Source organism: Nerophis lumbriciformis, linkage group LG39 (genome assembly GCF_033978685.3).
Source record: "Nerophis lumbriciformis linkage group LG39, RoL_Nlum_v2.1, whole genome shotgun sequence".
In the NCBI taxonomy this organism is placed as follows: domain Eukaryota; kingdom Metazoa; phylum Chordata; class Actinopteri; order Syngnathiformes; family Syngnathidae; genus Nerophis; species Nerophis lumbriciformis.
In genome coordinates, this window is record NC_084586.2 from 24,094,065 (window position 1) to 24,121,427 (window position 27,363).

The 27,363-nt window shown below is 39.9% G+C and overlaps 1 protein-coding gene across 2 annotated transcripts; it reads right to left on the minus strand.

Moving 5' to 3' along the window:
- Positions 1–3,996: 3,996 nt before the first annotated feature.
- acsl5 (acyl-CoA synthetase long chain family member 5) lies at positions 3,997–18,462 on the minus strand. Of its 2 annotated transcripts, XM_072912667.1 has the most exons (22): positions 18,403–18,462; positions 17,921–17,990; positions 16,551–16,716; positions 16,380–16,491; positions 14,620–14,684; positions 14,447–14,548; positions 14,276–14,375; positions 14,019–14,197; positions 11,711–11,743; positions 11,427–11,478; positions 11,291–11,364; positions 11,143–11,220; positions 10,951–11,085; positions 10,670–10,804; positions 10,507–10,602; positions 8,071–8,143; positions 7,924–8,012; positions 7,752–7,868; positions 5,478–5,621; positions 5,315–5,416; positions 5,158–5,229; positions 3,997–4,200 (listed from the first exon to the last, which is right to left on the minus strand). In XM_072912667.1, exons 3-22 carry the CDS (start codon positions 16,704–16,706, stop codon positions 4,069–4,071), a joined length of 2,046 nt encoding a protein of 681 aa, XP_072768768.1. In that variant the 5' UTR covers positions 16,707–16,716; positions 17,921–17,990; positions 18,403–18,462; the 3' UTR covers positions 3,997–4,068. The 2 variants fall into 2 exon arrangements, with proteins under 2 accessions (XP_072768768.1, XP_072768767.1); XM_072912666.1 differs by lacking the exon at positions 17,921–17,990.
- Between the last annotated feature and the right edge of the window lie 8,901 nt (positions 18,463–27,363).

Consider the following 27,363-nt stretch of genomic DNA (forward strand, 5'->3'; position numbering starts at 1 on the left):
GCCTTAAAGGTGTGGACAATGCTGAAGAAACAAGTCCATGTCAACACATTTAGCTGAACTGCAGCAATTTAGTGGTCAAGTGGTCAAGCAGAAGCTTGTGGATGGCTACCAAAAGCGCCTTATTGCAGGTCAACTTGCCAAGGGACATGTAAGCAAATATTAACATTGCTGTATGTATACTTTTCACCCTCACATTTTCAGTAGAGCCATAATAAATTCATCAAAGAAGCAAACTTCATGAATGTTTTTTGTGAGCAACAAGTATGTGCTCCAATCACTACATCACAAACAAATAAGAGTAGTAGAAATGATTGACAGCCATGACATGATGTTCTTTACAAGTGTACGTGTTATGTATCACTAAGGGGAGGTGACGGCTCAGACACCAGGGGGCAGTATGTACAATGATTTAATATATATATATATATATATATATATATATATATATATATATATATATATATATATATATATATATATATATATATATATATAATAATCAAACAATACAAATATAAAGTAAGGAAATGGAGTGTGAACTAGATCCAAAAGTTTATGTGGTGTGTGACTATGTGTGTGATCATCTGTAGTATGTGTTACCGAGTGTTGTGTTGGGCGAGAGGAGGAACAAGGCAGGAAGACAGTCCGTTGGGCAGGCAGATGATCCAGATCCATCTGTTGAAAAGCTCTATGGAGATGATGATTTCATTTCCCAGCATGATCCAGCAGTGCCAAAACCAGCAGTAACTGGTGTACTGACCATGGCATTATTGTCCTCCATTGGCCTGCCAACTCCCCTGACCTGAACCCCATAGAGAATTTGTGGGGTATTGTGAAGAAGAAGCTGAAAGACACCAGAGCCAATAATGCAAATGAGCTAACGGCCACTATTGAAGCATCCTGGGCATCCATAACACCTCAGCAATGCCACAGGCTGATTGCCTCCATGCTACGCCGCATTGGTGCAGTCATCCGTGCAAAATGATTCCCAACCAAGTACTGAGTGCATTCATTGACATTTTCAAATGTTTGATTTTGTTTTGCTGTTATAAATCTTTATTTTTTACTTGGTCTGAGGAAATATTCTAATTTTTTGAGATGGGATTTTTGAGTTTTCTTAAGCTGTATGTCATAATCAGCAATATTAAAATAATAAAAGGCTTGCAATATTTCAGTTGATGTGTAATGAATCCAGAATGTATGACATTTTCATGTTTTTAGTTGCATTACAGAAAATAAAGGACTTTATCACAATATTATAATTTTCTGAGACAGTCCTGTATATATATATATATATATATATATATATATATATATATATATATATATATATATATATATATATATATATATATATATATATATAGGCTTATGCAGGGGTGTGTGTCTATATATAAAAAGAGAATACAACAAATCCTTTTCAACTTATATTCAATTGAATAGACTGCAAAAAGATATTTTATGTTCACACTGAGAAACTTCATTTTTTTTTGCAAATAATCATTAATTTAGAATTTAATGGCAGCAACACTTTGCAAAAACGTTTTCACATGGGCACTTTTACCAGTGTGTTACATGGCCTTTCTTTTAACGACACTCGGAAAAAATTTGGGAATTGAGGAGACACATTTTTTAAGCTTTTCAGGTGGAATTCTTTCCCATTCTTACTCGATGTGCAGCTTAAGTTGTTCAACAGTCCGGGGGTCTCCGTTGTGCTATTTTAGGCTTCATATTGCACCACACATTTTCAATGGGAGACAGGTCTGGACTACAGGCAGGCCAGTCTAGTACCTGCACTCTTTTACTATGAAGCCACGCTGTTGTAACACCTGGCTTGGCATTGTCTTGCTGAAATAAGCAGGGGCGTCCATGATAACAACATATGTTGCTCCAAAAGCTGTATGTACCTTTCAGCATTAATGGTGCCTTCACAGATGTGTAAGTTACCCATGTCTTGGCCACTAATACACCCCCATACCATCACACATGCTGCCTTTTACACTTTCACCCTACAACAGTCCCCATGCTTCTTTTCCTCTTTGTTCCGGAGGACACGACGTCCACAGTATCTTCGATGAGCTCAGGCACAGCAAAGCCTTCTGCGTTTCTGGGTGTTGTTGATAAATGGCTTTGGCTTTGCATAGTAGAGTTTAAACTTGCACTTACAGATGTAGCGACCAACTGTAGTTACTGACAGTGGTTTTCTGAAGTGTTCCTGAGCCCATGTGGTGATATCATTTACACACTGATGCGGCTTTTTGATGCAGTACCACCTGAGGGATCCAAGGTGTGTAATATCATGGCTTACGTGCAGTGATTTCTCCACATTCTCTCAACCTTTTGATATTACGGAGCGTAGATGGTGAAATCCCTAAATTCCTTGTTGAGAAATGTTGTTCTTAAACAATTTGCTCAGGCATTTGTTGACAAAGTGGTGACCCTCGCCCCGTCCTTGTTTGGGAATGACTGAGCATTTCATGGAAGCTGCTTTTATACCCAATCATGGCACCCACCTGTTCACCTGTGGGATGTTCCAAATAAGTCTGATGAGCATTCCTAAACTTTCTCAGTCTTTTTTGCCACTTGTGCCAGCTTTTTTAAAACATGTTGCAGGCATCAAATTCCAAATGAGATAGTTGCAAAAAAAAAAAGTTTTCCAGTTCGAACGTTACCTATCTTGTCTTTGCAGTCTATTCCATTGAATATAAGTTGACAAGGATTTGTTGTATTCTCTTTTTATTTAACATTTACACAACTTCACTGCTTTTGGGCTTTGTATATATACACACATTTCAATGTCTAAGTCAAATGTATCAAACGTTTTCATTGAGGGCCGCTTGTAAGAGTAAATATATATGACTTGTTCCATAATTATGTTTTTGGACCAATGATTGTCACACACACACACACACACACACACACACACACACACTAGGTGTGGTGAAATTTGTCCTAATTGCTTATGCATTTGATTATATTTTGTGAAATTTAATGTATGGCTTATTTTGACAGTTTAATATAGAATTAAGTCTCCCAAAATTAATGAGTATAATTTTAATGTTTTCATTGAGCCATTTTATTTTTAAAGCACATATTTATCCAAATAGAGAAGCCAGACGAGGTGGTTGGAGCATCTCTCTGGGGCGTGGTAAGAGACCACGGGGAAGACCGAGGACACGGAGAGATGATGTCTCCCAGCTGGCCTCCTGAGGAGCTGGACCAAGTAGCTGGGTAGAGGGAAGTCTGGGCTCCTCCGCTTAGGCTGCTGCCCCCGCGACCCAAGCGGAGATGAATTAAAAAAAAATTAAAAAATTAAGACAAATGTCCAGCAAAACAAAAACAAAAAATGTGGGGAAAATAATGGATTTTTAGATGCATTGCAATTCGGACACTAACGATTATAAAATCCATGAATTGACAGTTGTCAAATTTGACTGCAGCGAGGCACCTCACCAAGAGATTCCTTTAGGTTCCCTTTTTGCACACATTTCCATTCATTTAATAAATGTGATTGGAATTTAACATTTTCTTATACCAAATGCACTGCTTTTTTTTCCAGTTACAAGTGATAAACATTTAGTGAAATGAAAAGTAAAACTGCATCCATACATTTTTAATTGAATCATGTGTTTATTACAGGTGGGAATCTTTAAAGTATTTAAAAATCAGGAATTTAAGATTCTTTGTTAAAATTAAAATAAAAAAATACATTTAAGAAAAATTAAGCGCTTTAATTTTGAAGCGCCATCATTTCCAGGCTTTTGCATATTGAGGCCGACTGTCAGATAAAGTTTGCGCTCCAAAAATCAGTTTGTCCAAACAGTTTTGATATTGCCATAAAAATACGGTGGAAAAAAATGCAGTTCCATAAATTCAGTGACAGAAAAAGCGTGTACACAAAACGATCTGGCCGCCGAGTCTTTCAAATAAAAGCAATGAACACGTTTCACCACACGGTGGCAGTGCTCTTACAACTCAAATAGCTGCATGTTGAAAGGTTTTTTTATTACAAACTTGTGAGTTTAGTAGATTGTCTGACAATGAGATGCATGAAGACTTTTTGACTTTTTATTGCGCATAAAGCTGGTCAATTTGCATGCGGAAGAAAGCCTTGAGCTCGGCCCTCTTGGCTTTCAGTGTGGGGGTCAAGAGGCCGTTGTCGATGGTGAACTGGTCCGGGTGGAGGTGGACTGCCTTCACCTGCAGCACAGAAACATGTTAGGGCATTAAAAGCCACTAGAGGGCGACCTCAACAAGATGCAGCGTGTCCAAAGTCAAATATTTTACTTGGAAATTTTGGGGGGTTAAATATTGCATATTTTGTGCATTTGTCATGATAAAAAGGTTTTGACCAAAAAAAAAAAAAAAAAAAAAAAAAAAAAAAAAAAAAAATTCAACAGATCTGATTTTAAACTAGACTTGAGCATTTAAAGAAAAAGAAAAAAAGAACAAAACTTAACTTTTGAGTGGAGCCCTTTTGGATGCCCAGGAATTTTCTTTTCTTTTTTTATAAAGTCATTGCTCAAAAAGTAAATTTGAATGAATATAAAATAACCTATTTGAGGCTTCAATTACATTACATCAATTATTCCATTTGTTTGTGGGGGCAACTGTTGCCTATTTTGTGTGTTTACCATAAAGAGATATTTTACAAAAAGGTCAAACAAAAAAAACGTATATTCAGATACATCCGAAGTTGATCTAGAGATTTAAGAGTTGAAAGAACAAATAATTACTGATGGCTTTAGGTGCAAAACTTGAGTGGGGCCATTTAGATCCCTGATCATTTTATAGGATTTTGTTTTAACGTCATTGCTTACCAATTAGAATGAAATTTGACCCATTTAAGGCTCCAATTATTTTACAACAAATATTGCATTTTTTGGGGGGGGGGGGAATATTGCATATTTTGTTTTCATATCAAAAGACTTGATATAGAGATTTTAGCATTCAATACACCATATATATATATATATACACAACGTATTTATAAAAATAGACCAAAAATGGTACAAGTCCCAGGGACTAAACTTGAGGGGTGAAAAAAAATCCATATTGGTTTTGAAAACTAAAAATGGGTCCGGCATGTGACCCTCAGCGGAAACGTTTGCACACCACTGCTGGAAAGCAAGCAAAAACTCACGCTGCTTTTGTTACCTGCTCAAAGGACTTCAGTCCTGCTTCTTTTCCCAGATTGATCATGTCGGACAGAACGGCCTTCTTCACTTCCTGCAAGGCAACGCAAACTTTTCAAAATATAAAAACATTCTTCCCTCAGTATGCTCTACGGCTGGAGAGGGAATCGAACAGTGACCTTGTTGCTGCACAGTTCTTCCATGGAGCCCTGGCAGCCCAGATTCTGGGCAAAACTCGGCAAAACCTCGGGATCGGGGACCACGACTGCGACCAGGAAGGCCTGGCAAACAAAAAAATGATTAGCGATTGGTAGGTGTGCACATGCACACTCATGGTCTCACCTGTAGACTGTCTCCGTGCACAAAGACCTGAGCCACAGGTGCGCTGCGCACGTAGACATTTTCAATCTTCTCTGGTGCGATATATTCGCCTTGGGCCAGCTTGAAGATGTTCTTCTTGCGGTCAATAACCTTCAGAACTCCAGTCTGATGGTGACAAAGGAACCTGCTTCCATCAAACTTTATTTACAAAAGCACTTTTCATCCATCCATCTTCAACCACTTATCCGGAATCGGGTGGCGGGGACAACAGCTCCAGCAGACTTCCCTCTCCAGAGCAACCTTAGCAACTTCCTTTGGGGAATCCCGAAGCATTCCTATGCCAGAGAGTAGATGCAATTCCCCCCCATCTGGTACTTTGCCTACCCTGGGGTCTCCTCCCAGTGGGAGGTGCAACCAGGACCTCTTTAAGGAGACGCTCATGAGGCATCCGCACGAGATGCCTGAACCACCTAAGCTTTTCAGACATCAGAAATGTAACGAGCTGCTTTAAAAACATCTACCATCATGGCACACAAGTGAATGCTGAGTACAGAGGAGCCAGGTGAGTAAACACTATCACAGGAGCCATGGTACCATGGTCACCAGGACGCAGACACAAAGCTGATGCAGACTGCTTCCTCCGAGGAACACTGGAAAGTAAAGCAAAAATTTTGCATAACTAAAAAGATAAAAATGGCTTAAATAAAAACGATTAGGCAAAAGCCAAATGGAAAAAAAAAGGTGGGTCTTAAAAACATGAACGTTCTCTGCAGTTCTGAAGTCCTCCGACAAGCAGTTTCATAGACGGGGGCCATCATGGTGGAAGTAATAGTGGAATAATTAGGAGGTGTGTGCCTGAGGGTCTCAGGGTAAATGCAAATCTGAAAGAGGCCCAACGACATTTATAAACCCCAAGAAGAACCGTCAAATTGATCCTGAAACACAGGAAGCCAAATGCAGAAATGTTAAAACTGGTGTAATGCGAGCCCCCCTTTTGGTCTTGTCTTTTGGAGTAATAGCAAAGGTGCAATAACATTTTTAGGACAAGCAGAAAGCAGGGCGTTACTATCAGCTATACCACTTGTAATAAGCGCATGCATTAGCGTTTCCGAGAGAACTGGGAAAACTCTGGCCATTTTCTCAAAAATCTCTGGTTCAAACCCTGTTTATGGTCCTCAAGGTACATCGGCTAACTCTTCTCCCTCCTAAGTCTTTACCTAAACATGCAACAAATCTAACAAGCAAATATTTCCTGTGTTTATAAGACTGATTTAGAACGTACAACCTGCATTCAGATGTTTTCATTCCCATCAGTTCCAGCTGCAAACACTACCCCTCCCATTTAATTGCTTCCAACAAGCCAGTCCGTTCGGGATTTCACTCTTGCGATTGCACCAACTTACATCAATTTGACAGATCCTGGGAATCGGGTGCTGCCTCACAACTTTGTCTAATTTCCCCACACTTTAGCCAATCGGCGTCATTTTCAATCAAATGTGTTTGAGTGGCGCACAAACCCGCACTTCAACTGATCAAAACTTGAACAAATGTGCCAACACTTTATCAAATGGCGAAGCAACATCACAGCAAATATGTACACCAAGTACACACTACTACTAGGGGATAATGAACAAATCAATGATTGAAGTGACAAGCTTGCAATCCTACAAAACCCTGTTTGTGGACAAGGATACTACAGCCATTCAATCACCTTCGCCACTCACGCCAACACAATCCAGTGAAAAGATTCAGAGAACTGCTAAGCTAACAGCTTAGCTAAAATGCTTCTCACCGACGTCACATTCACCACACACTCTGCTCTCATGAAACATCACTCATATTTGAATTGTTGTATTTATTTAAGTAATGCATTTATAAGAGAGTAATTACATTTAAAAAAAGTAACAACTATAATTACTTTTAAAAGTAATTATCCCAACACTGGTTATAAATAATTAAGTAATTTGACAATGAGCTTGTGTATTTACTTTAAGGCCATCTAGGTTATGCTTTTAAGCCCATCCTATAAAATAAGTCAATCAGTTGGAGTATTATTCTCCAGTTTTTGGAGGTTAAGGTTACAAGAGCACATTAAAAAAATGGCCTCAAATCCATAACTTATGTCGCAACATTTGGAAAAGCTGCTGCAAATTCAGGCCACAAAAAGTGTTGAGTTGATGGTCCTTGAGAGCTCTGGTTATTCAATGAGTTCACTCCAGAACACTGCCCCTAGTATTTGGGCACACTTTACCTCCAATTAGAGCACAGAAGTTACCATAAATATCTTAACTCTACCTTCAGCCATTTTCCAATGTCTCCAGTGTGGAGCCAGCCGTCTTGATCCAAAGCCTCAGCGGTCTTCTCCGGGTCCTTCAGGTAGCCTTTGAACACGTTGGTACCCTTGATGCACACCTGCCACCACAACAATCATTCACTTGCTTCCTCCAAAACAACTATGTAAACCCACCTCGCCTTCACCATTGGAGGCAAAGTAGTTCATCTCTTCCACATCCACCAGTTTCACTACGTTACACGGCAGAGGAACCCCCACGTGTCCTGAGGTCAAAAGGCATCTGGTAACCAAAAGAGACACGCATGGCGGTAGACGTCGTACCTGAGGTGGCGTCTCCCGGCATGGTGAAGGTGCAGCCGGCCGTGCATTCAGTCTGGCCATAGGCCTCGAAGATCTGTCACATGGGGAGTCATGGCCATGTTATAGCTCCTCATTTGTAGGCCTCCTTCACAAACACTTGTACAAATAGGCGCACTCCAACTTCAAATCCAGACTATGTTCATACGGCACTTTTCATACACAGGAAAGTGGCAAACAAAATGCTGAACTAAAAACAAATAACTTGCATCTACTGCAATATTGACAATAGCAAAGCAAAAACATGGCGCTGAGGATTTGAGGGAAAACTGCACTTTTGGGACACACACACACACAAAAACACAAAAAAACACACACGAAAACAAAAGTAATAAAACCTGATCAGTAAAACGCCTGATTAAAAAGCTGTATTTTTGAAAATTGTAACAATCTGTGAAAGCTACAAAGGCCAGCGCCAGAGGACCTCAGGATCCACCAGGGTTGATACGCTTAAAGCAGGCCGTTAGACCATTAAAACCCTTAAAAACTAAGTTTAAAAATGGACAGGGGAGCCAATGCATCAAGTTTAAAACTGGTGTAATGTGCTCCATCCTTGTGCAGATAGTTTACATTTTTGGGAGAGCAGGGCATTGCAATAGTCTACAGGAAAGAAAGCATGCATTAGCACGTTACGCTACTAAAAATGTCAATATGCGGAGTAAAACAGCCTGAGCAAGGAAGTTTGCTACTGGGAGTCTGTTAAAACAAAAATGGACTAGCATGAGATATCAGATGTTTATCTGCAAAATAATCCACCCTAGTGTCAAAGAAAGTTGCAAGTACCAGAACTTTGATAAGCCATTGCCCCAACAAGAGCCTTCAATTAACAAAGGTATGAGTGATACACAAGTTGGAGCCCTCTCCAGTGTCATATTTTACAATTAACAAACGTATGAGTGATACATAAGTAAAGCCCTCTCCAGTGTCATATTTTACAATTAACAAACGTATGAGTGATACATAAGTTGGAGCCCTCTCCAGTGTCATATTTTCCCTAAAGAGCCTGATATTAGATCAGATGCATTCAACTTATAATCCACAGGAGGGCAGTCATTGATTCATTAGAAGGCTGTACCATCATCCTGCAAGTAGCAAAAAAAAACAAAAAAAGATATTTTAATAGAAACTTTGCCAAATTTAAAAAAGGGGTAAGCTACGAAAAATGCAATTTTTTACTAATACATCAGTAAAAAGTTCATCCAACGTGAAATTCCCTAATATTTTATGACATTTTATAGTAACTGTTTTGAAAATGTGTAAAAATGATAAATATGCATCTTTGTAATGCAACTCTAAATTTGTCAACTGGCATTTTATTGCATACAACTTCTCCAAGGCAGAAGCACATTTGAAAGTCCCCAGTAACAAACGTGTCCGCATAATTCAATGTACTGTGCCATGAGCTTAAAGCAGCATTAAGTATCTTTTAAACCTTTATAAAATTGTCAGAACTTTTGGACTTACAACTAGTTGAATGACAACAAAGGAGGCCTCTATCGCTTTCACTGGCACTTGGTGACTTTGGAGGGTGGCAGGAACCAAAAAAAACTTCACACGTCACTCCCTTTCCAATTCGTTAAAGACAGAAGTTGATGAGAACGCCTACGTGCAATCATGGCAGAAGCTCCAAAACAACCAAAGAAATGAAAAGTTTTTTCTGAGAAAACAGAAAAAACGGAGCAGGACAGTCAATTTCCTTGGCTGGCGTGAGCTCAAAGACTAGGAATTTTAGACAGATGTCATAGTTCTTGCTGGACTAGTGACTTTCCATGCTCAAATTAAAATAATGCTAAGGCTAACTATCAGGAATGTGTGTGGTAGGAATTAATAGCCAACAGTGATAGTTCCACTACTTCCTTTGAAAAAAAAAATCTCGGTACCTGCATCCGCCTCGATACATTCTCGGTAGTTGCGCAATCCAAGACCATTTCTTGATAGTGTCTGCCATTTAGCATAAACAGAATATTAGTGCTATTATTAAATCATGTCAGTGTAACGCTATATGCGCTAGTCCTCTTGGGAAATGTGGTCTTCTGGCAAAACACTACCGCTTTGGACCACCGGCACCGCCAAAATCAACCAAAACTGAAAGTTCTTAAGTGGGGCTTTAATTATTGTGACCACTAAGCGTCGGCAAATAACACTCCAATTCAAGGACAGCATAAGTCCATTCCAGTTAAGTGTTGTTCATACCTACCATTGTTCTTTTTGTGAATTACACCTTATTTTTGACCTTTGCTGTGAGGAAAGAGTTGCAGGCCACACATGGTCCCCAGGTCATTCTTTGATTACATTGTTCTACTCATTTTCAAGACATGCAGACAATGTTAATCATTCACATGCATGCTGGTAAGTGAGGCCCAGAAGACGGGGGGAACCGCACTCCGGCCAGAAAGTTACCTGACAACCGAGCGAGGCCCGGAGGAAGTCCAGAACAGAAGGAGAGATGGGCGCCGCCCCCGTCACCATGACTCGTACCCGTCCACCCAGAGACTCCTGATTGGCAAGTTGGCCACCAGTAAGTCACTTCCCGCACGCGTCGTTTTGATCCGTGTTGTCGTACCTGCACTTTGTGGAAGATGAGCTTGTCCCAGATGCTGTTGTTCCTCACAATGCCTTCCCGCACCTCGGCCAGCTTTCTTTCTACTGCAAAGTTGAGCAGCCATTTTTTGAAAGGGGACCCGGCACCACTCTGCACCTGGACACGGAAGAATACAGACTTAAAAAAAAAAAAAAAAAAAAATATATATATATATATATATATATATATATATATATATATATTTTTTTTTTTAAAAGACCCTGGAAGGGATTTTTTTATAGCGACAAAGCACCACTACCAACTTTGTCATAGACGCGGTTGAGAAGTCGAGGCACGACGGGAAAAATAGTGGGCTGCAGAGTTTTCATGTCGTCAGGCAGAAGTCTGATGTCCCCTTGGAAGAATCCCACTCGAGCTCCAGCGCCGTACATGACAGTCTGCAGCAAGAAGACACTGATACCCCTGCAGGTGTGGAACTAACATCAAGTTCTCACCTGCACCACCCTCTCAAACATGTGCGCCAACGGCAGGAAGGAAATGCTAACATCCTCAGTATTGGGAACAACGGATGTCTAGGCAAAGACAGGAAATTTGAATTGTGGCTAAATGTTCATCCTAAAAGAGATCCAAAAAAATAAAGACCTCAAAAGTTTGGATGACTCCAGCAGCATCAGCAACCACGTTCTCATGGGTCAGCATTGCCCCCTTGGGGTTCCCTTTGAAAAGACACATTTAGTCTTAGCTGGTCTTTCTGGTTCTGAGGAGCAAGAGTGTTTACCTGTAGTTCCACTGGTGAAGCAAACTATGCCGAGGTCTTCTGGCTTGGGTGGCTGCAGTGAATAGAACACCCTTGAGCAATAAAGCGCCTCAGGTCCAAACTTTCTGAAGGCAGAAAACTAAAACTTGTTGCGCATTACATATGCTAAAACCAGGCCAACAAACAGTAGGTCCCAATAAGCCATCTGAACAAGACAGGTGACAAGCTAAGGGTTCAAAAATAGCCTAAGGTCCCATTTTGGACACCCTTGCCTTAACGAGTCATAACTGAGAACGTTGACTTACCACTGGCTTTTGAAGATCACTTTTCCCAGCAGCCTGTGGAGCAGAAAGAAAAAAAGATTTAAGTCAATGGTTGCTTCTACATGAAAGCAGCGGGACATGTTTTTATTAGGGTTATAATTGACAGTGTTTTGTTTTATGTTATGTCAACATGAGATCAGATGCAATTTAAAGTGCAGCAACCCTGGTGACTGTCATAAAAAAAAGTCATTACAACGCAGACAGGAAATGATCACTGGTTCTACTCAGTGCCGTGACCCGGACAGGAGTGAGGTTTCGAGTGGTGAGTGTAATGAGGCCAACAATCTAGTAAACCACACTGGTTGACACCGGACGTCAGATTAACAGCACAGGCTTTTTACCTCAACGTCTAGCACACTGAAGTCATTCGGACAAAGCTGGTTCTAATTCCGGGTGAGACCAGGTGAAATAAACTTGGTGCCGTGACCCCAGATGAGCAGGGTTCAGGGGTGGTGAGTGAGTGGATAAACCTCACTGCCCAACACCGTATGACAAGGCTATTCAACAGGCAACCCGGGGGACACACATCTCCACCGCTCTGCAGTACAAACAACTGAGGTGGCTGCAGCTTTAGGCCTGCTGTCCACACCCGTTGCAAGTCTCAAGTTGTGTGTCCTCTTATGTGCTCGAGGTTCTTTTCCTGAGCCCCCCCCAAATAGAACCTTAGTTTGGGTGATGCTCATTTCTCCTGTTCCGCCATGTTTACCTTTACTAACTTTCTCCGGGGAGCTGCCTTGTGGCGATCAGTCTTCCTATTCCGTCTGCTGTATGTCTGTTCTTGGATGTGTTGTACTGAAAACCAATTCCATTGTACTTCAAGTGCAATGACAAAGTACCATTCAAGTCCAGCCTAAGAGTTCAGTTAAAAACTTGGACCAATATTTTTTGCAGTAGGTCTTTAACAGCAGAACGCTCCTTATACAATGCTATTTTGTCCACGGCAGAGTACACTGGTTTTCAGGAATGTACAAAGTAAAAGCAAAAAGACAAGTTCTAGCCCTTTTGTCCTTGACTTTCTGGATATGTTGCACCCAAGAAACAATTTAGTTGAACAGCCCTTCCGTAAGCACATGCGTTGGACGCAGAGTTGACCTTTTGTCGCAGTTTATTCACTGGAACAGAAACTGGGGCTGAACCAGGCGGCTTACATTTGTAACAGTGGAGATACCGCACAGTCAAGACTACATGCGGATGAGAAACCCTTTCTGTATAAGAATATTCTCGCATAGTCGACTCAAATATGGAGATAATACGCACTCTGTTGCCTGAAACACAGCTAATAAACCTTTGAGACACTTTATCACCCCAGTTTTGAAGCTTCAGATCGACTCGTACTTTTATGGTTGACCGCTTGAATCCTGTTCCCATTTGGAATAAAAATAATATTGTTCACTTGTGTCGGTTTGAAAGAGTTTTACTAAAACTGCTAATACAAAAATGGCTGTTGAGGCGGATCTGAGCTCCTCCCGAATGACAAGACCCAGAAGTAATTGAACTCCTCCACTTGGGGCAGGATCTCCTTACCAACCCGGATATGGCACTTCACCCTTTTCCGGACTCGGAAGTGTTGATTTTCATCCCAGTCGCTCCACACTCAGCTAGGAACCAATCCAGTGAGAGCTGAATATTCTGGCCATATGAAGCCAGCAGGACCACATCATCCGCAAAAAGAGAACTAATCTTGCAGCCACCAACCGAATCCCCTCAACGCCCCCAATTGTACCTAGAAATTCTGTCCATAAATGTTGCTAACAGAATCGGTGACAAAGGGCAGCCCTGGCATGGTCCAAACCTCACTGGAAACTGGTCCGACTTACTGCCGGCAATCGAGACCAGGCTCTGACACGGACCGCCCAGGGAGTGGACCGCCACAATCAGGCAGTCAGATACCCCATATTCTGAGCACTCTCCACAGGACTTCCTGAGGGACACGGTCATACGCCTTCATCAAGTTCAAAAACACATGTAGACCCCCCCAAGTCAAAACATTTGGACACCCCCGGTCTATACTCTGAAGCAAATTGTGGGCCCAAGTGAAACCTACCTGGTGGGTTTCTTCTGTTCCGCACAAGACTCAAACTTGGGTCGTCTGCATGAGGCAGGCGTGCTAACCATCAAGCTAAAAGCCCGGGCTATCAACTGGATAGCCAACACCCCTCTTGAGGTTCCCAGGGAGTGAGGTGTATCAGCATTGACATGGTTCAGCCACACTGGGGTTCCTCCATTACAAACACCCCACCGTTATTTACAACATACTGTCACAGCACAGCCACATTTACAACAGTGATACCTCCACGTCCTGCATGGACACCACGTCAACGCCGCACTTGGCTCCTCGCTGGACCAGGTCCGTGTCGAAGGGATCCATGACAACGACAGTTTTCAGGACCGGAGTCTGTCCTTTCTCGCAGTTCTGCAGCAGAGCCTCTGCTTTTTTCTGAGTGTCACACAGCACGGTGGAAATGTCCGCTAAAAACAGAAGAACATCAGGTTTAATTAAAGGAAGTTTAGAGCACATCTCCTCGGGGATGGACTGGATCCAATTACCTCGGTCGATAATGAAGACCAGCGCTTCGGGACCCAAGGTGTCGTAAAGGGGGACCGCCACCATGGAGTAGGTGTAACAGGCCAGCTCACTGATAATCCACTTTGAAAATGAAAAGTCCAGTGAGCAAAAAAATGCCATCAAAGCGCCACTCTGCAATGGTGCGGACTCACTTCTGGTCGGTTCTGAGCGAAGATGCCAATGAAAGTGTTTGGGTTGGCCTTCAAGCCCCTCTGAAGGAGCCCCGAGCCGAGATGCTCCGCTCTGTCCGACACCTTCCGAGGCAGGACAACAAGTTAGGATTTGTTCTGGGGCGTGTGATTCAAGTGTGTTATGTGGTGTTTACCTGTTTGTACCTGAGCCACTGATACGGCCTGCCGGATTTTCTGGAGCCCAAACACGGCCCGTTACCTGCAGGCAGCATGGAGGGGTTAGGTCAGAAAACGTGGACACTTGTCTTCTGTAAAAACTGGGTGAGATACATTTGACTATTTTTTTTTAACCACTGATTGGTTGGACCAGGTGTTTCCAAACTTTGGCCAGAAAAAAAAAAAGAAGAAATTGGTGTGGGGGCCAACTACATTTAAAGATATACATACACATGTGTGGTTATGTAATTAGTACAAGTGTACATTAAGAGTATGTGAAAGTTGGACTTCTACCTTGTTTACTTCCCTAACAACCTCCTTAAAGTTTTGTGTTCGGAAATATCAAGCAGTTAAAATGCACCAAACATGGATAAGTGTTTTGCATTTTTCCCATCATGCTTTGTAATTGATTTAAATGTGTCATGTAGATGTTTTCTTATGGTGCATGGAAGTTTTTTTTTTAGATTATCCAAAGTTCCGTAAACACGTTCTGTTGTGTGACCATGATGACATTTTGTATGGGTTTGATTTTTTTTTGCACTATGACTAAGGAAAGTTGTTTGCATTGGGTTATATAACTAAATGCTATGCATGATTCCCTTTGGAGCAAAAAGTTGTTGACTTAAAGATGGCAACAAACAGCAGCATCAAAGTACTCTGACTTCCAAAATGATTAGCAATCTCCTTGCGTGCCAAATGATTAAACTCATGATGCCAGCAGGCCGTAGTTTGGACACCCTTATGAGCTTTAGAAATGTAAAACTTTTTAATCAGTATTCTTCAGATGGGTCCCCAACTTTAGTTTTGCGGACCCATTGTCCATCCGGTGCATCTGATTGTGAAAGCATTAGCTTTGATTTAGGGAATCAAAGACAAGAGTCGGTCTAGCACAGGGAGTCACACAGCCTGTAGAAAACTGTACCTTATTGTGCAATACTAGATATTCAAATAGAACCTGCTAACCATCTTATACTCGCATGGATATATTATGTATAAGTGTTTTTATTTCAAACATGCCAAGTACAGTAAGTATGATGGCATTTCTAAACTACATTTGTTAAAAACTATGCAGGGGTTTTATTTAACAAGTGTATATACTATTTCTGGCCACTCTAACATCGGTTTGAACAGTAACAGTTTGAAATTATTCATTTATTTGGTGAACCACCAGATGGCGCCCATGTGTCGCACCACAGAGAGAATCACTAATTTAGACACTTAAGTGTTGAGTGTAAAACAATTAAATGTATGATTTATGTTTAACACTTATTAACGGGGCCATTTTGGATACCGATTTTTTTTTTTTTTTTTTTTTTTTTTTTTTAACAGTCATTGTTCAAAAAGATACAAATCAATGTTAATACACCTATTTAAAGCTCCAATTAGGTCACATCAAATATATTCCATTTGGAAATTATTGGGGAGAAAAAATTGCACATTGAGGTTTTCCATAAAAAAAAGGTTGACAAAAAGGGCAAAAAAATAAAAACTATATTGACATGAATTTAAGCATGGAATAATAAAAAAAAAAAAAAAAAGCTCTGAATTATTTTTATGACTGAGACCAAACTTGAGGGGCGCTAGGTTAAAATACATATATATATCTCAAGGCACACATACATACATACATACATCTATAGTATTCGTTTTGAAAATGGAAAAATATCAAAATGGTTCCCTGCATGCTTTGATTTTCAAAACATTGACACCCCTGCCCTTTATGCAAATTCAAACTCACCTGAAACTCTCATCCCCCTCTGAAACACCTCATAGATGGTCTTGGCGTCGCCATAGTAATAAGCCAGCAGGTTGTTGTTGTCCTTAAGCAAGGCAATCTTTCTGGCTCCATCCTAAAAGGTGAAGTAAATCACATCAACGTCACATTAAAACGCCATTGAAGCCGCATCACCTTAATGCCCACGGTCTGGCACTCCAGGTCGGCAGGGGGCCTTATGGGGGCGGGCCTGGTGTTGAGGTAGAACAGGGTCGCGGCCGCCACCACGAACAGCGAGAAAATGGCTGGCGTGGGCAGCGGCGAGAAGAGCATCTGGAAGATGACCTCCATGGTGGACGCTCTGCAGAGACACACTCGTCACACTTGACACGCTCACCAAGGATCAGGCTCAAAGTCAACGCTCTTGCACATGTCGGACTCTAATCATGAGAAAGTCAACTTGGGCACGTTTCTGTCATGGGAGAAAATGTTCACTTATAATAAAAAAAAAAAAAAAAAGCTATGCTTAAAGTACAAGAAGGAAACATGCGACTGAAAATAATTTCCCTTTTGCCATTAAACATATAGAAAATAATACATATGTTCAAATGTATTATTTTTTTAATATTTGTAATTGTAGTATTTTTACTTAATCAGTTTTAGCAATGAAAAGCTGCAAATGAGCAATGTTTTAAATATAAATATAAATACATACATACATACAGAGTGATGGGCAGTAACAAGCTACATGTAGCTAAGCTACCTAGCTAAACTACATTTTCCAGTAGCTTAGCTGCATTTTTAACAAGTAGCTTAGCTACTTTTAGAGTCATGTAGCGAGGTAGTTTACATCAAAGCTACAAAGTGAGAACATGGACTGCTAATCCAGACTACAAACTAAACAAATACATAGTGGGGTGCGGGGACCCCTAGAGGTCGTTGTAGGGTGTCCCCAGCTAAGTGACAGTTAATATTTGTACACTCAGTTCCATGAACATTGACATTATACATGTGGGCCCATAGATAGCTACATTTAACAGCATTTCTATCTACTTTTGCCATGGAGCTTGCTACAATTCTCAGGATAGCTTAGCTACATTTTATCGAGAGTAACTTGTAACTTAGCCTACTACATGTTCCAAGTAACTTGCCCATCACTGTACACATACATATATACTTTTAGACTATTTTTTTAAAGAAAAGCATCACATTTTGCCAATTTTAAAATTAAAACATTTCAGTTTTACCCATTCATAGTTATTTGACATGCACACAGTACATTTTGTGCATTGCACATTTTATTTCCAAATTGAAATGATTGCACATATTGATTAATTTAAAAGATAAGCATTTGCTTTGCTTCCACACATTGCTTCTTTTTTTTTTTTAAGTTTGGATGTGAAACTTCCTCCGGACACAACAACATGACCAAACAGCACTGGACCAAGCATTGACCCCTGTGGGACGCCATCCCTTTGGAGTGAGTCAATATTTCAGAGCATTTTTCATGTCAATTATGCTATATCTCCTTTTAATAAAGGCTTCAAAAAGCAGAATGCTCTTACCTGCACGAAGCAGAACCTTTCCTCGGCCTGACAAGGTTATAAAACTCCCAGAGGGGACCTTTGAACTTTGCTTGTTGTGAACAAAAAAAAAAAAAAGCACAAGTAGAGACATAAACGCAATAGTGTGTCGATTAAAAAAAAAGGTATTTCTTCAACTGCATTGGAAAAGGAATCGTTCACGGCCGACGGTGGAAGACGAGCGATCATATCTAACATTTGCAGAGTTCCTGGGTGAAAGGTCAAGAGCAGTTGTGGCACATTTTCCTCTCATCTGCGCTTAATGCAAAGTTACATCGGCTGAATCAATCTAAAATAATGCAAAGTCAGCGCTCGCTTTCTTGCTTTTAATGACATTTGAACATTTGAGAGGCTGAAACAAACAACTTAGCGATGCATGAATATAAAGAAGGCATATTATTATTATTATTATTATTTAGCCTCGACATGTTCAGATAAAAGAAAAGTGTGTGATGGGAAGTTACCTGCTGGGATTGGCAGAGATGTTTGAGACCCTCCTGGAGGAAGAGCTGGAAAAAAAAAAAAAAAAACCTGCAGCGGTGCCACTATTAATGTATGCACCTGTGCTCGTTAACACTTGCAAGTGCATGCAGGTGTGTGTGTGTGTGTGTGTGTGTGTGTGTGTGTGTGTGTGTGTGTGTGTGTGTGTGTGTGTGTGTGTGTGTGTGTGTGTGTGTGTGCACGTGTGAGTGTGTGTGTGTGTGTGTGTGTGTGTGTGTGTGTGTGTGTGTGTGTGTGTGTGTGTGTGTGTGTGCGTGTGTGTGTGTGTGTGTGTGTGTGTGTGTGTGTGTGTGTGTGTGTGTGTGTGTGTGTGTGTGTGTGTGCGTGTCAGTACTAGCACTCCCTGTGGAGATGTATGGAAGAGTTTCTTTTCAATCATTTTATATTACACATTTGAGGAGTCAATTGAGCCATTTTCCACAGGTGTGTTTGCGTGTAATGTTTGTGCGTTGCAGGGCGATAGAGATTGTGATGACCTTTGATGGCGCATTTATCAACACCGGCAATGAATAACCTTTGGAACTTGTAGATACAATCTCATCAGGAGCATCAAATGATATCTGACATGGTTATAAAACATGTCAATTAGTTATGTGTGTTTACTGGGCGTGGGGGGGGGGGGTTGCATTTGTACTCAGTAGGGTTGTACGGTGTAGCGGTCCTGGTAAAGTACTCATACTAATTAGTTATGTGTGTTTACTGGGCGTGGGGGGGGGGGGGGTTGCATTTGTACTCAGTAGGGTTGTACGGTGTAGCGGTCCTGGTAAAGTACTCATACTAATTAGTTATGTGTGTTTACTGGGCATGGGGGGAGTTGCATCTGTACTCAGTAGGGTTGTACGGTGTAGCGGTCCTGGTAAAGTACTCATACTAATTAGTTATGTGTGTTTACTGGGCGTGGGGGGAGTTGCATTTGTACTCAGTAGGGTTGTACGGTGTAGCGGTCCTGGTAAAGTACTCATACTAATGAACAGTGATGGCCATTAACAAGCTACATGTAGCTTAAATACATGTTCCCGCTAGATTAATGGTAGCTTCACTACTTTTTGTACGAGGAAGGATTCCTGTAGCTCAGCTATTATTAGACCCATGTAGCGATGCAGCTTTAAATATGTAGAAAATACAATGACCTGGATGAACAAGAACATACGGAGAAAATCCATGTGAAACATTACGGACATGCCAATTAGAGGCAATTGGGTGGGTCACATACCGTATTTTCCGCACTATAAGGCGCACCTAAAAACCATAAATTTTCTCAAAAGCTGACAGTGCGCCTTATAATCCGGTGCGCCTTATATATGGGTTAATATTAATATTAATTGTCATAAAGTTTCGGTCTCGCAACTACGGTAAACAGCCGCCATCTTTTTCCCCCGTAGAAGAAGAAGAAGCTCGCGGTGCATGCTGGGATATGTGACGTTTCATTTCCATTTGTGTGTTTATGTAAAGACCCCAAAAGTGTGTTGTCTGTCTAATTATAAATAATGCAGACGAGGCGTGTTAACTGAGTTCTCAACGTTTACTCACAGCGTGCTCATAACCACATTCTAACTGCCAGCATACAACAACGCTTCTCAGGGCTACCGCGCATGCTCGTCACTATCGTTGCATGCTGGGTAGTGTAGTTGTTATATTTGCTAGCTCATAACATCACATTAAGAGACACGCTTACGCGCTTAATTCAATACTCGCCGTCATTCCGGGTGGATTGACAAAAGACCTCCAGCCGCTAGATATTGGTGTCAACAGGGCATTCAAAGCATGACTGCGAACGGCGTGGGAACAGTGGATGACCGAAGGCGAACACACCTTCACTAAGACAGGGAGACAGCGCCGGACGACATACGCCAACATCTGCCAGTGGATCGTAAATGCCTGGGCAGATATTTCGGTCACAACTGTGGTCCGAGCTTTCCGGAAGGCAGGATTCACAGAACTGCTGGACAACAGCGACACTGACTCCGATTACTTCGACGAGACGGAGCCGGCCATTTTGGATCCCACATTCGCCCAACTTTTCAATTCGGACACCGAAGGAGAAGAATTCGAGGGATTTATGAATGAAGAATAACTTCAGAAAGTGAGTGTTATGTTTATTTTGTGTGTTGTGACATTAACGTTCGAGCAACATTATGTTGCTATTGCTCTGCACTATTTTGAATTTTACTATGTTTGTGATTGCACATTTGCGTACATTTTGGGAGTGAACAGAGTTGTTAGAACGCTGGTTTTTAATATATTATTAAAGTTTGACTGACCTATCTGACTGTTTTTTTTACATTCCTTTAGCGCAGTTAGATGCGGCTTACAACACGGGGCGGCTTATAGGTGGACAAAGTTTTGAAATATGCCGTTCATTGAAGGCGCGGCTTATAACCCAGGGCGCCTTATGGTGCGGAAAATACGGTAATAATAATAATAATAATGGATTAGATTTTATACCGCGCTGTTCTATTAATAGATACTCAAATCGCTTACAGAGAAGTGGGAAGCCATCATTCATTCACACCTGGTGGTGGTAAGCTACATTTGTAGCCACAGCTGCCCTGGGGTAGACTGACGGAAGCGAGGCTGCCAGTTTGCGCCTACAGCCCCTCCGACCACCACCTATCATTCATTCATCATTCATTCACCAGTGTGAGCGGCACCGGGGGTAAGGGTGAAGTGTCCTGCCCAAGGACCAACGGCAGCGATTTGGATGTCCACCCTCAGGTTTCTGGCACGGCTGCTCTACCCACTACGCCATTCCGCCCCAATATATATATATATATATATATATATATATATATACAAACCCGTTTTCATATGAGTTGGGATATTGTGTTAGATGTAAATATAAACGGAATACAATGATTTGCAAATCATTTTCATCCCAAATTCAGTTGAATATGCTATAAAGACAACATATTTGATGTTCAAACTGATAAACATTTTTTTTTTTGCAAATAATCATTAACTTTAGAGTTTAATGCCAGCAACACGTGATAAAGTTGAGGAATGTTCATCAAAGACTTATTTGGAACATCCCACAGGTGAACAGGCTAATTGGGAACAGGTGGGTGCCATGATTGGGTATAAAAGTAGATTCCATGAAATGCTCAGTCATTCACAAACAAGGATGGGGCGAGGGTCACCACTTTGTCAACAAATGTGTGAGCAAATTGTTGAACAGTTTAAGAAAAACCTTTCTCAACCAGCTATCGCAAGGAATTTAGGGATTTCACCATCTACGGTCCGTAATATCATCAAAGGGTTCAGAGAATCTGGAGAAATCACTGCACGTAAGCAGCTAAGCCCGTGACATTCCATCCCTCAGGCTGTACTGCATCAACAAGCGACATCAGTGTGTAAAGGATATCACCACATGGGCTCAGGAACACTTCAGAAACCCACTGTCAGTAACTACAGTTGGTCGCTACATCTGTAAGTACAAGTTAAAACTCTCCTATGCAAGGCGAAAACCGTTTATCAACAACACCCAGAAACGCCGTCGGCTTTGCTGGGCCTGAGCTCATCTAAGATGGACTGATACAAAGTGGAAAAGTGTTCTGTGGTCTGACGAGTCCACATTTCAAATTGTTTTTGGAAACTGTGGACGTTGTGTCCTCCGAATCAAAGAGGAAAAGAACCATCCGGATTGTTATAGGCGCAAAGTTGAAAAGCCAGCATGTGTGATGGTATGGGGGTGCATTGGTGCCCAAAACATGGGTAACTTACACATCTGTGAAGGCACCATTAATGCTGAAAGGTACATGCAGGTTTCATAACCACGAATAAATATATATTACCACATATAAATATATATATACACTACAACCACATATAAATATATATACACTATAACCACAAACAAATATATATGTATAAACCACATATAAATATGTATACACTATAACCACAAATAAATATATATAACCACACATAAATATATATAACCACATATACATATATATACACTATAACCACATATAAATATATATACACTATAACCACATATAAATATATATACACTATAACCACATATAAATATATATAACCACATATAAATATATATATACACTATAACCACATATAAACATATATACACTATAACCACAAATAAATATATATAACCACATATACATATATATACACTACAACCACATATAAATATGTATACACTATAACCACATATAAATATATATACACACTACAACCACAAATAAATATATATAACCACATATACATATATATACACTATAACCACATATAAATATATATACACTATAACCAAATATAAATATATATATACACTATAACCACATATAAATATATATACACTATAACCACATATAAATATATATCCACTATAACCACATACAAACCTGTTTGATGCTTGGAAGAGTTGCTGGAGATCAATTTTGGTTGAGATCAGGTAGAGGTTGAGCTGAGCCATGATTTTATGGAAGTTTTAACATTAAGTAGGGAAGTTGGAATTTGAAGGTGTGTTGGTAGTGCATTCCACTGTGTGCTGGCAAAATAGTAGAATGCATTTTTCCCATGAGAGTCTTGAATTTGGGGGGGACGAGGTCTGAGGAAGTCCCTCTGGTGTAGTACCTGTGAGCATCACTTACTCTGGTGAAATAGTTACTTGGGGACAGTTTCTCTGAGTATTTTGAATATCAGCCACATTGCAATTTGGTGTACTCTTTCCTCAACTCTAAGCCATCCCAATTTAGTAAAGTGGGCTTGAGTTAGGTGAGTCCTGTATGGGAGGTTGAGCAGGAGTCTCACCAGCTTGTTTTGGGAAGTTTGCAGTTTTAATTTTACGGGCTTTTGGATACTGGTGAACCAAGAGGTGCAGGCGTAGTCAAAATGACACTGTATGAGGACTGTATCTTACAAATAAGAATCGCGGTTCATACAAAAATCTTTTTTTTACACCCCTACTGGGTACCACGGTAGCCCAAAAACAGATTTTTTTGGCAGCCCCACAATGGGCCTTTGGTTAAGAAACACTGAAATAAACAGTTTTCTGCTTTATTTAAAAAAAAAAACAGGGCTGTCAAAGTTAGCAGGATAATTGAATGAAATAAGTTTATTTCGGTCATATAATCAACCATCAACCATTAACCATTTTGTGTGACCAGTTTAAGAGTACAGACTATACATATTTAACAATCATACACATTTACACACAGAAGGAAAAGAAAAGAAAAGAAAAGAAAAGAAAAAGCATGACTGAAAAAGGAATAGGCTGAAGCCAAAGCTTATATTTGCCTATCCTAAACCTTCACTGAAAATAAGATTACCTGGAACATCAACGTTAAACTTTTTTTTTTATCAAAATCAATGGGATGAAAGTAATTGTTGCTATATTTTATGATTTTCAATTATTTCACCTTTCAATGTTTTCTTAAACCTTAACAAAGAAGTACATGTCTTCAGCTCATCACTGAGCTTCTTCCACCATTTAACTCCTAAAACTGAAATACGTTTGTATTTAATATTAGTTCTTGCTTTACCTATTTCAAAAATCAATACCCCCGTAAATGATAGTTTTCTCCTCTTAATGGAAATAAGCTAAGAATACAAGCTGGAAGGCTGTTGTTCTTTACTCCAAACAGCATTTCCATTGTTTTTAAAAACACAATATCTGAAAATTTTAACACATTAGAACTTATAAATAATGGATTGGTATGTTCATAGTAGCACACTTTGTGTATTATTCTAATTACCCTTTTTTGGAGTTTAATTATTGGGTCTATGTTTGTTCTGTAAACATTTCCCCAAACTTCAACACAATATGTTAAATATGGAAAAAAAAAAGAATAATATAACATATGCAGACATTTCTTATTCAGCATGTGTCTTACTTTATAAAGAATGGCAATGGATTTGGATATTTTCCCTTTATATATTCAATATGCGGTTTCCAACATAGTTTATGATCAATTATTATTCCCAAGAATTTAGTTTCATATACTCTATCGATTTGCACTTGATTTAATTTTAATTTTGCTTCACAATTTTTCCTTGCACCACTTCTTATCATTTAATGATAACTTATTGATATCAAACCATTTTTTTAGCTGAATCAACTCAACCTCTATTACCCTCAACACTTCCTTCAAGTTTTCTCCTGAACAATATACATCTGTATCATCTGCAAACATAATACATTTACATTTATTAGATACTGAACAAATATCATTTAAATATAGTATAAATAACTTAGGTCCCAATACCGAGCCTTGTGGAGCCCCACACATTACTCTTCTTGGCTGTGATTTTTATCAATCGGAATAACTTTAGCAATTTTCATTTTGTCAGGAAAAGTTCCAGTTGATAAAGATGTATGACATATATAAGTCAACAGCTTCAGGACACAATCCATCACTTCTGTAACAAGTGACATATCCACGTTGTTACCATCGACAGATGTTTTGTTTTTAAACTTTCTTACTTACCGCTTCTAACACATCACCTTCACAAACTCTGCCAAGAAACATTGAATTTTTAATGTCAGATACACTCTTTAACTTTTTCTCATCATTCATATTAAAATTTATATTTTTTGCCAAATTTGGGCCAACATTAAAAAAAAAAACTTATTGAATTCCTCAGCTATTTCTTCTATATTTTCAATAATTGAGTTGTCATCTTTTACCAGATAAGCTGTAAAATCCTTTTTGCTAGATTTTTTAATCATAGTATTAAGCACATTCCAGGTTTCAATGATATTATTTTTATGTTTATGCAGCAATTGTTCATAATAGTTTTTTTTGTTGCAGCCTCATGTCAATCTGTTTTTATACTTTTTATTTTTGTCCTCATTTTCCTTTGTTCGATGCTTAATACATTTCTTGTAAAGCCTTTTTTTTTTTTTTTTTTTACAGGCTTTTACTAAACCCCTTGTTATCCATGGTTTCTCCCTCTTTTTAGTATTTTGCTTATATTCTCTCAATGGACAATGAAGGTCATAAAGTGTCAGAAATATATCCAGGAATGTATCGTATGCTTCATTAATATCCACCACAAAAACATTTTGCCAATCCTGATTTAAAAGATCAGCCTTGAATGCCTTAACTGCTTCTGGTGATCAGTGTTGGGACTAACGCGTTACAAAGTAACGCGTTACTGTAACGCGTTACTGTAACGCCGTTAGATTCGGCGGTAACTAGTAATCTAACGCGTTATTTTTTTATATTCAGTAATTCAGTTACCGTTACTACATGATGCGTTACTGCGTTATTTTACGTTACTTTTTTTGTAGTATAAAGTGTGTTTTATCGGAGGGCTGCTGTGTCGTTCTGATTCTTCTTGTGTCAAGCCGGAGAAGAGAGAGAGACACGCGCTCTGTGTGTGAGTGTGAGTGTGAGTGTGTGGAGGAGGAGAGGGAGAGGGGGGGGGGCGTGTCTGATCATGGCGGAGCCAGAAGTCGAGTTTGCTAACATGGAGATATTTTCACTACTTTTCTTTTGTCGAGCACAAAGAAAATAACAATTTAGTACGGCGTGGCGCAGTGGGAGAATGGCCGTGCGCGACCCGAGGGTCCCGGGTTCAATCCCCACCTAGTACCAACCTCGTCATGTCCGTTGTGTCCTGAGCAAGACACTTCACCCTTGCTCCTGATGGGTGCTGGTTAGCGCCTTGCATGGCAGCTCCCTCCATCAGTGTGTGAATGTGTGTGTGAATGGGTAAATGTGGAAGTAGTGTCAAAGCGCTTTGAGTACCTTGAAGGTAGAAAAGCGCTATACAAGTACAACCCATTTATCATTTATTATTATTTAAATGTAAATTGTGCTTTGGATCAAAGATGCCATCTACTGCCCAAAACAGCAATTCAAATCTGCTGAAACAAGCTACATAAGCAACATGCTTCGACGAAGCTAGTAAAGAGAGACAGAGACTCTGATGACACTTCACCACGTAAGGATTAACTCTGCCTCTGCTCATATTTCAGAACACACTCTGTCAATCATAAAGAGGGATGCTAGTGGGCCAGGCCAATCTTTCCTTATCTCTAAACTAAAACTGGGGAAATGTGTAGAGTGTTCTGGGCTTCAGACATGATTTTGTGTCAGAATTTCTTGAGGAAAAAATGCCTGGTTAGGCTTTGTGTATGTAGTGTGTGCCTTTCTTTCTTTACATCTATGCTGTTATTATGCTGTTTGTTACTTATGTATGTTATGTTGCAGCTATTTAAAATAGTTTTGTCAATTTGTTCTGGCCAGAAACAAATTGGCCTTTGTAACATATCTTTGTCTTTGTGTGTTGTATGTAGAGCACATTGTTTGTGTGTTGTATGTAGAGCACATTGTTTGTGTGTTGTATGTAGAGCACATTGTTTGTGTGTTGTATGTAGAGCACATTGCTTAGCAGAGTTCAGTGATGCAAATGCATGTCAAGTTGATCAACAGATTGTATTATTCTCCAGTGCAATAACAGTACTGAAATAAAGGCTAAAAGGGCATTAATTGGAGCTTTAAAAAAAAAGAAGAAAAAAAGAAGTAACTAAATAGTTACTTTTCACAGTAACGCATTACTTTTTGGTGTAAGTAACTGAGTTAGTAACTGAGTTACTTTTGAAATGAAGTAACTAGTAACTATAACTAGTTACTGTTTTTCAGTAACTAACCCAACACTGCTGGTGATATTATTCTAACAATGTTTTTTATTTGTCTTTTTGTTTGTAAGTTTGGCTCCTTGTTCATTTGGATCACTGTAAAGACAGACAAGTGATCACTTACATCAGTCACTAAGAGTCCACTTTTTCTATTCCCATCAAATACATTTATAAAAATATTGTCAATCAGTGTTAAGCTGTCCTTTGTTATTCTGCTAGGTTTTACAATTAGTGGAAAGAAACTCAAGCTAAACATCAGATGAACAAAATCAGTGGTTTTCATTAAATGTCATCAATCAATGTTGAAGTCACC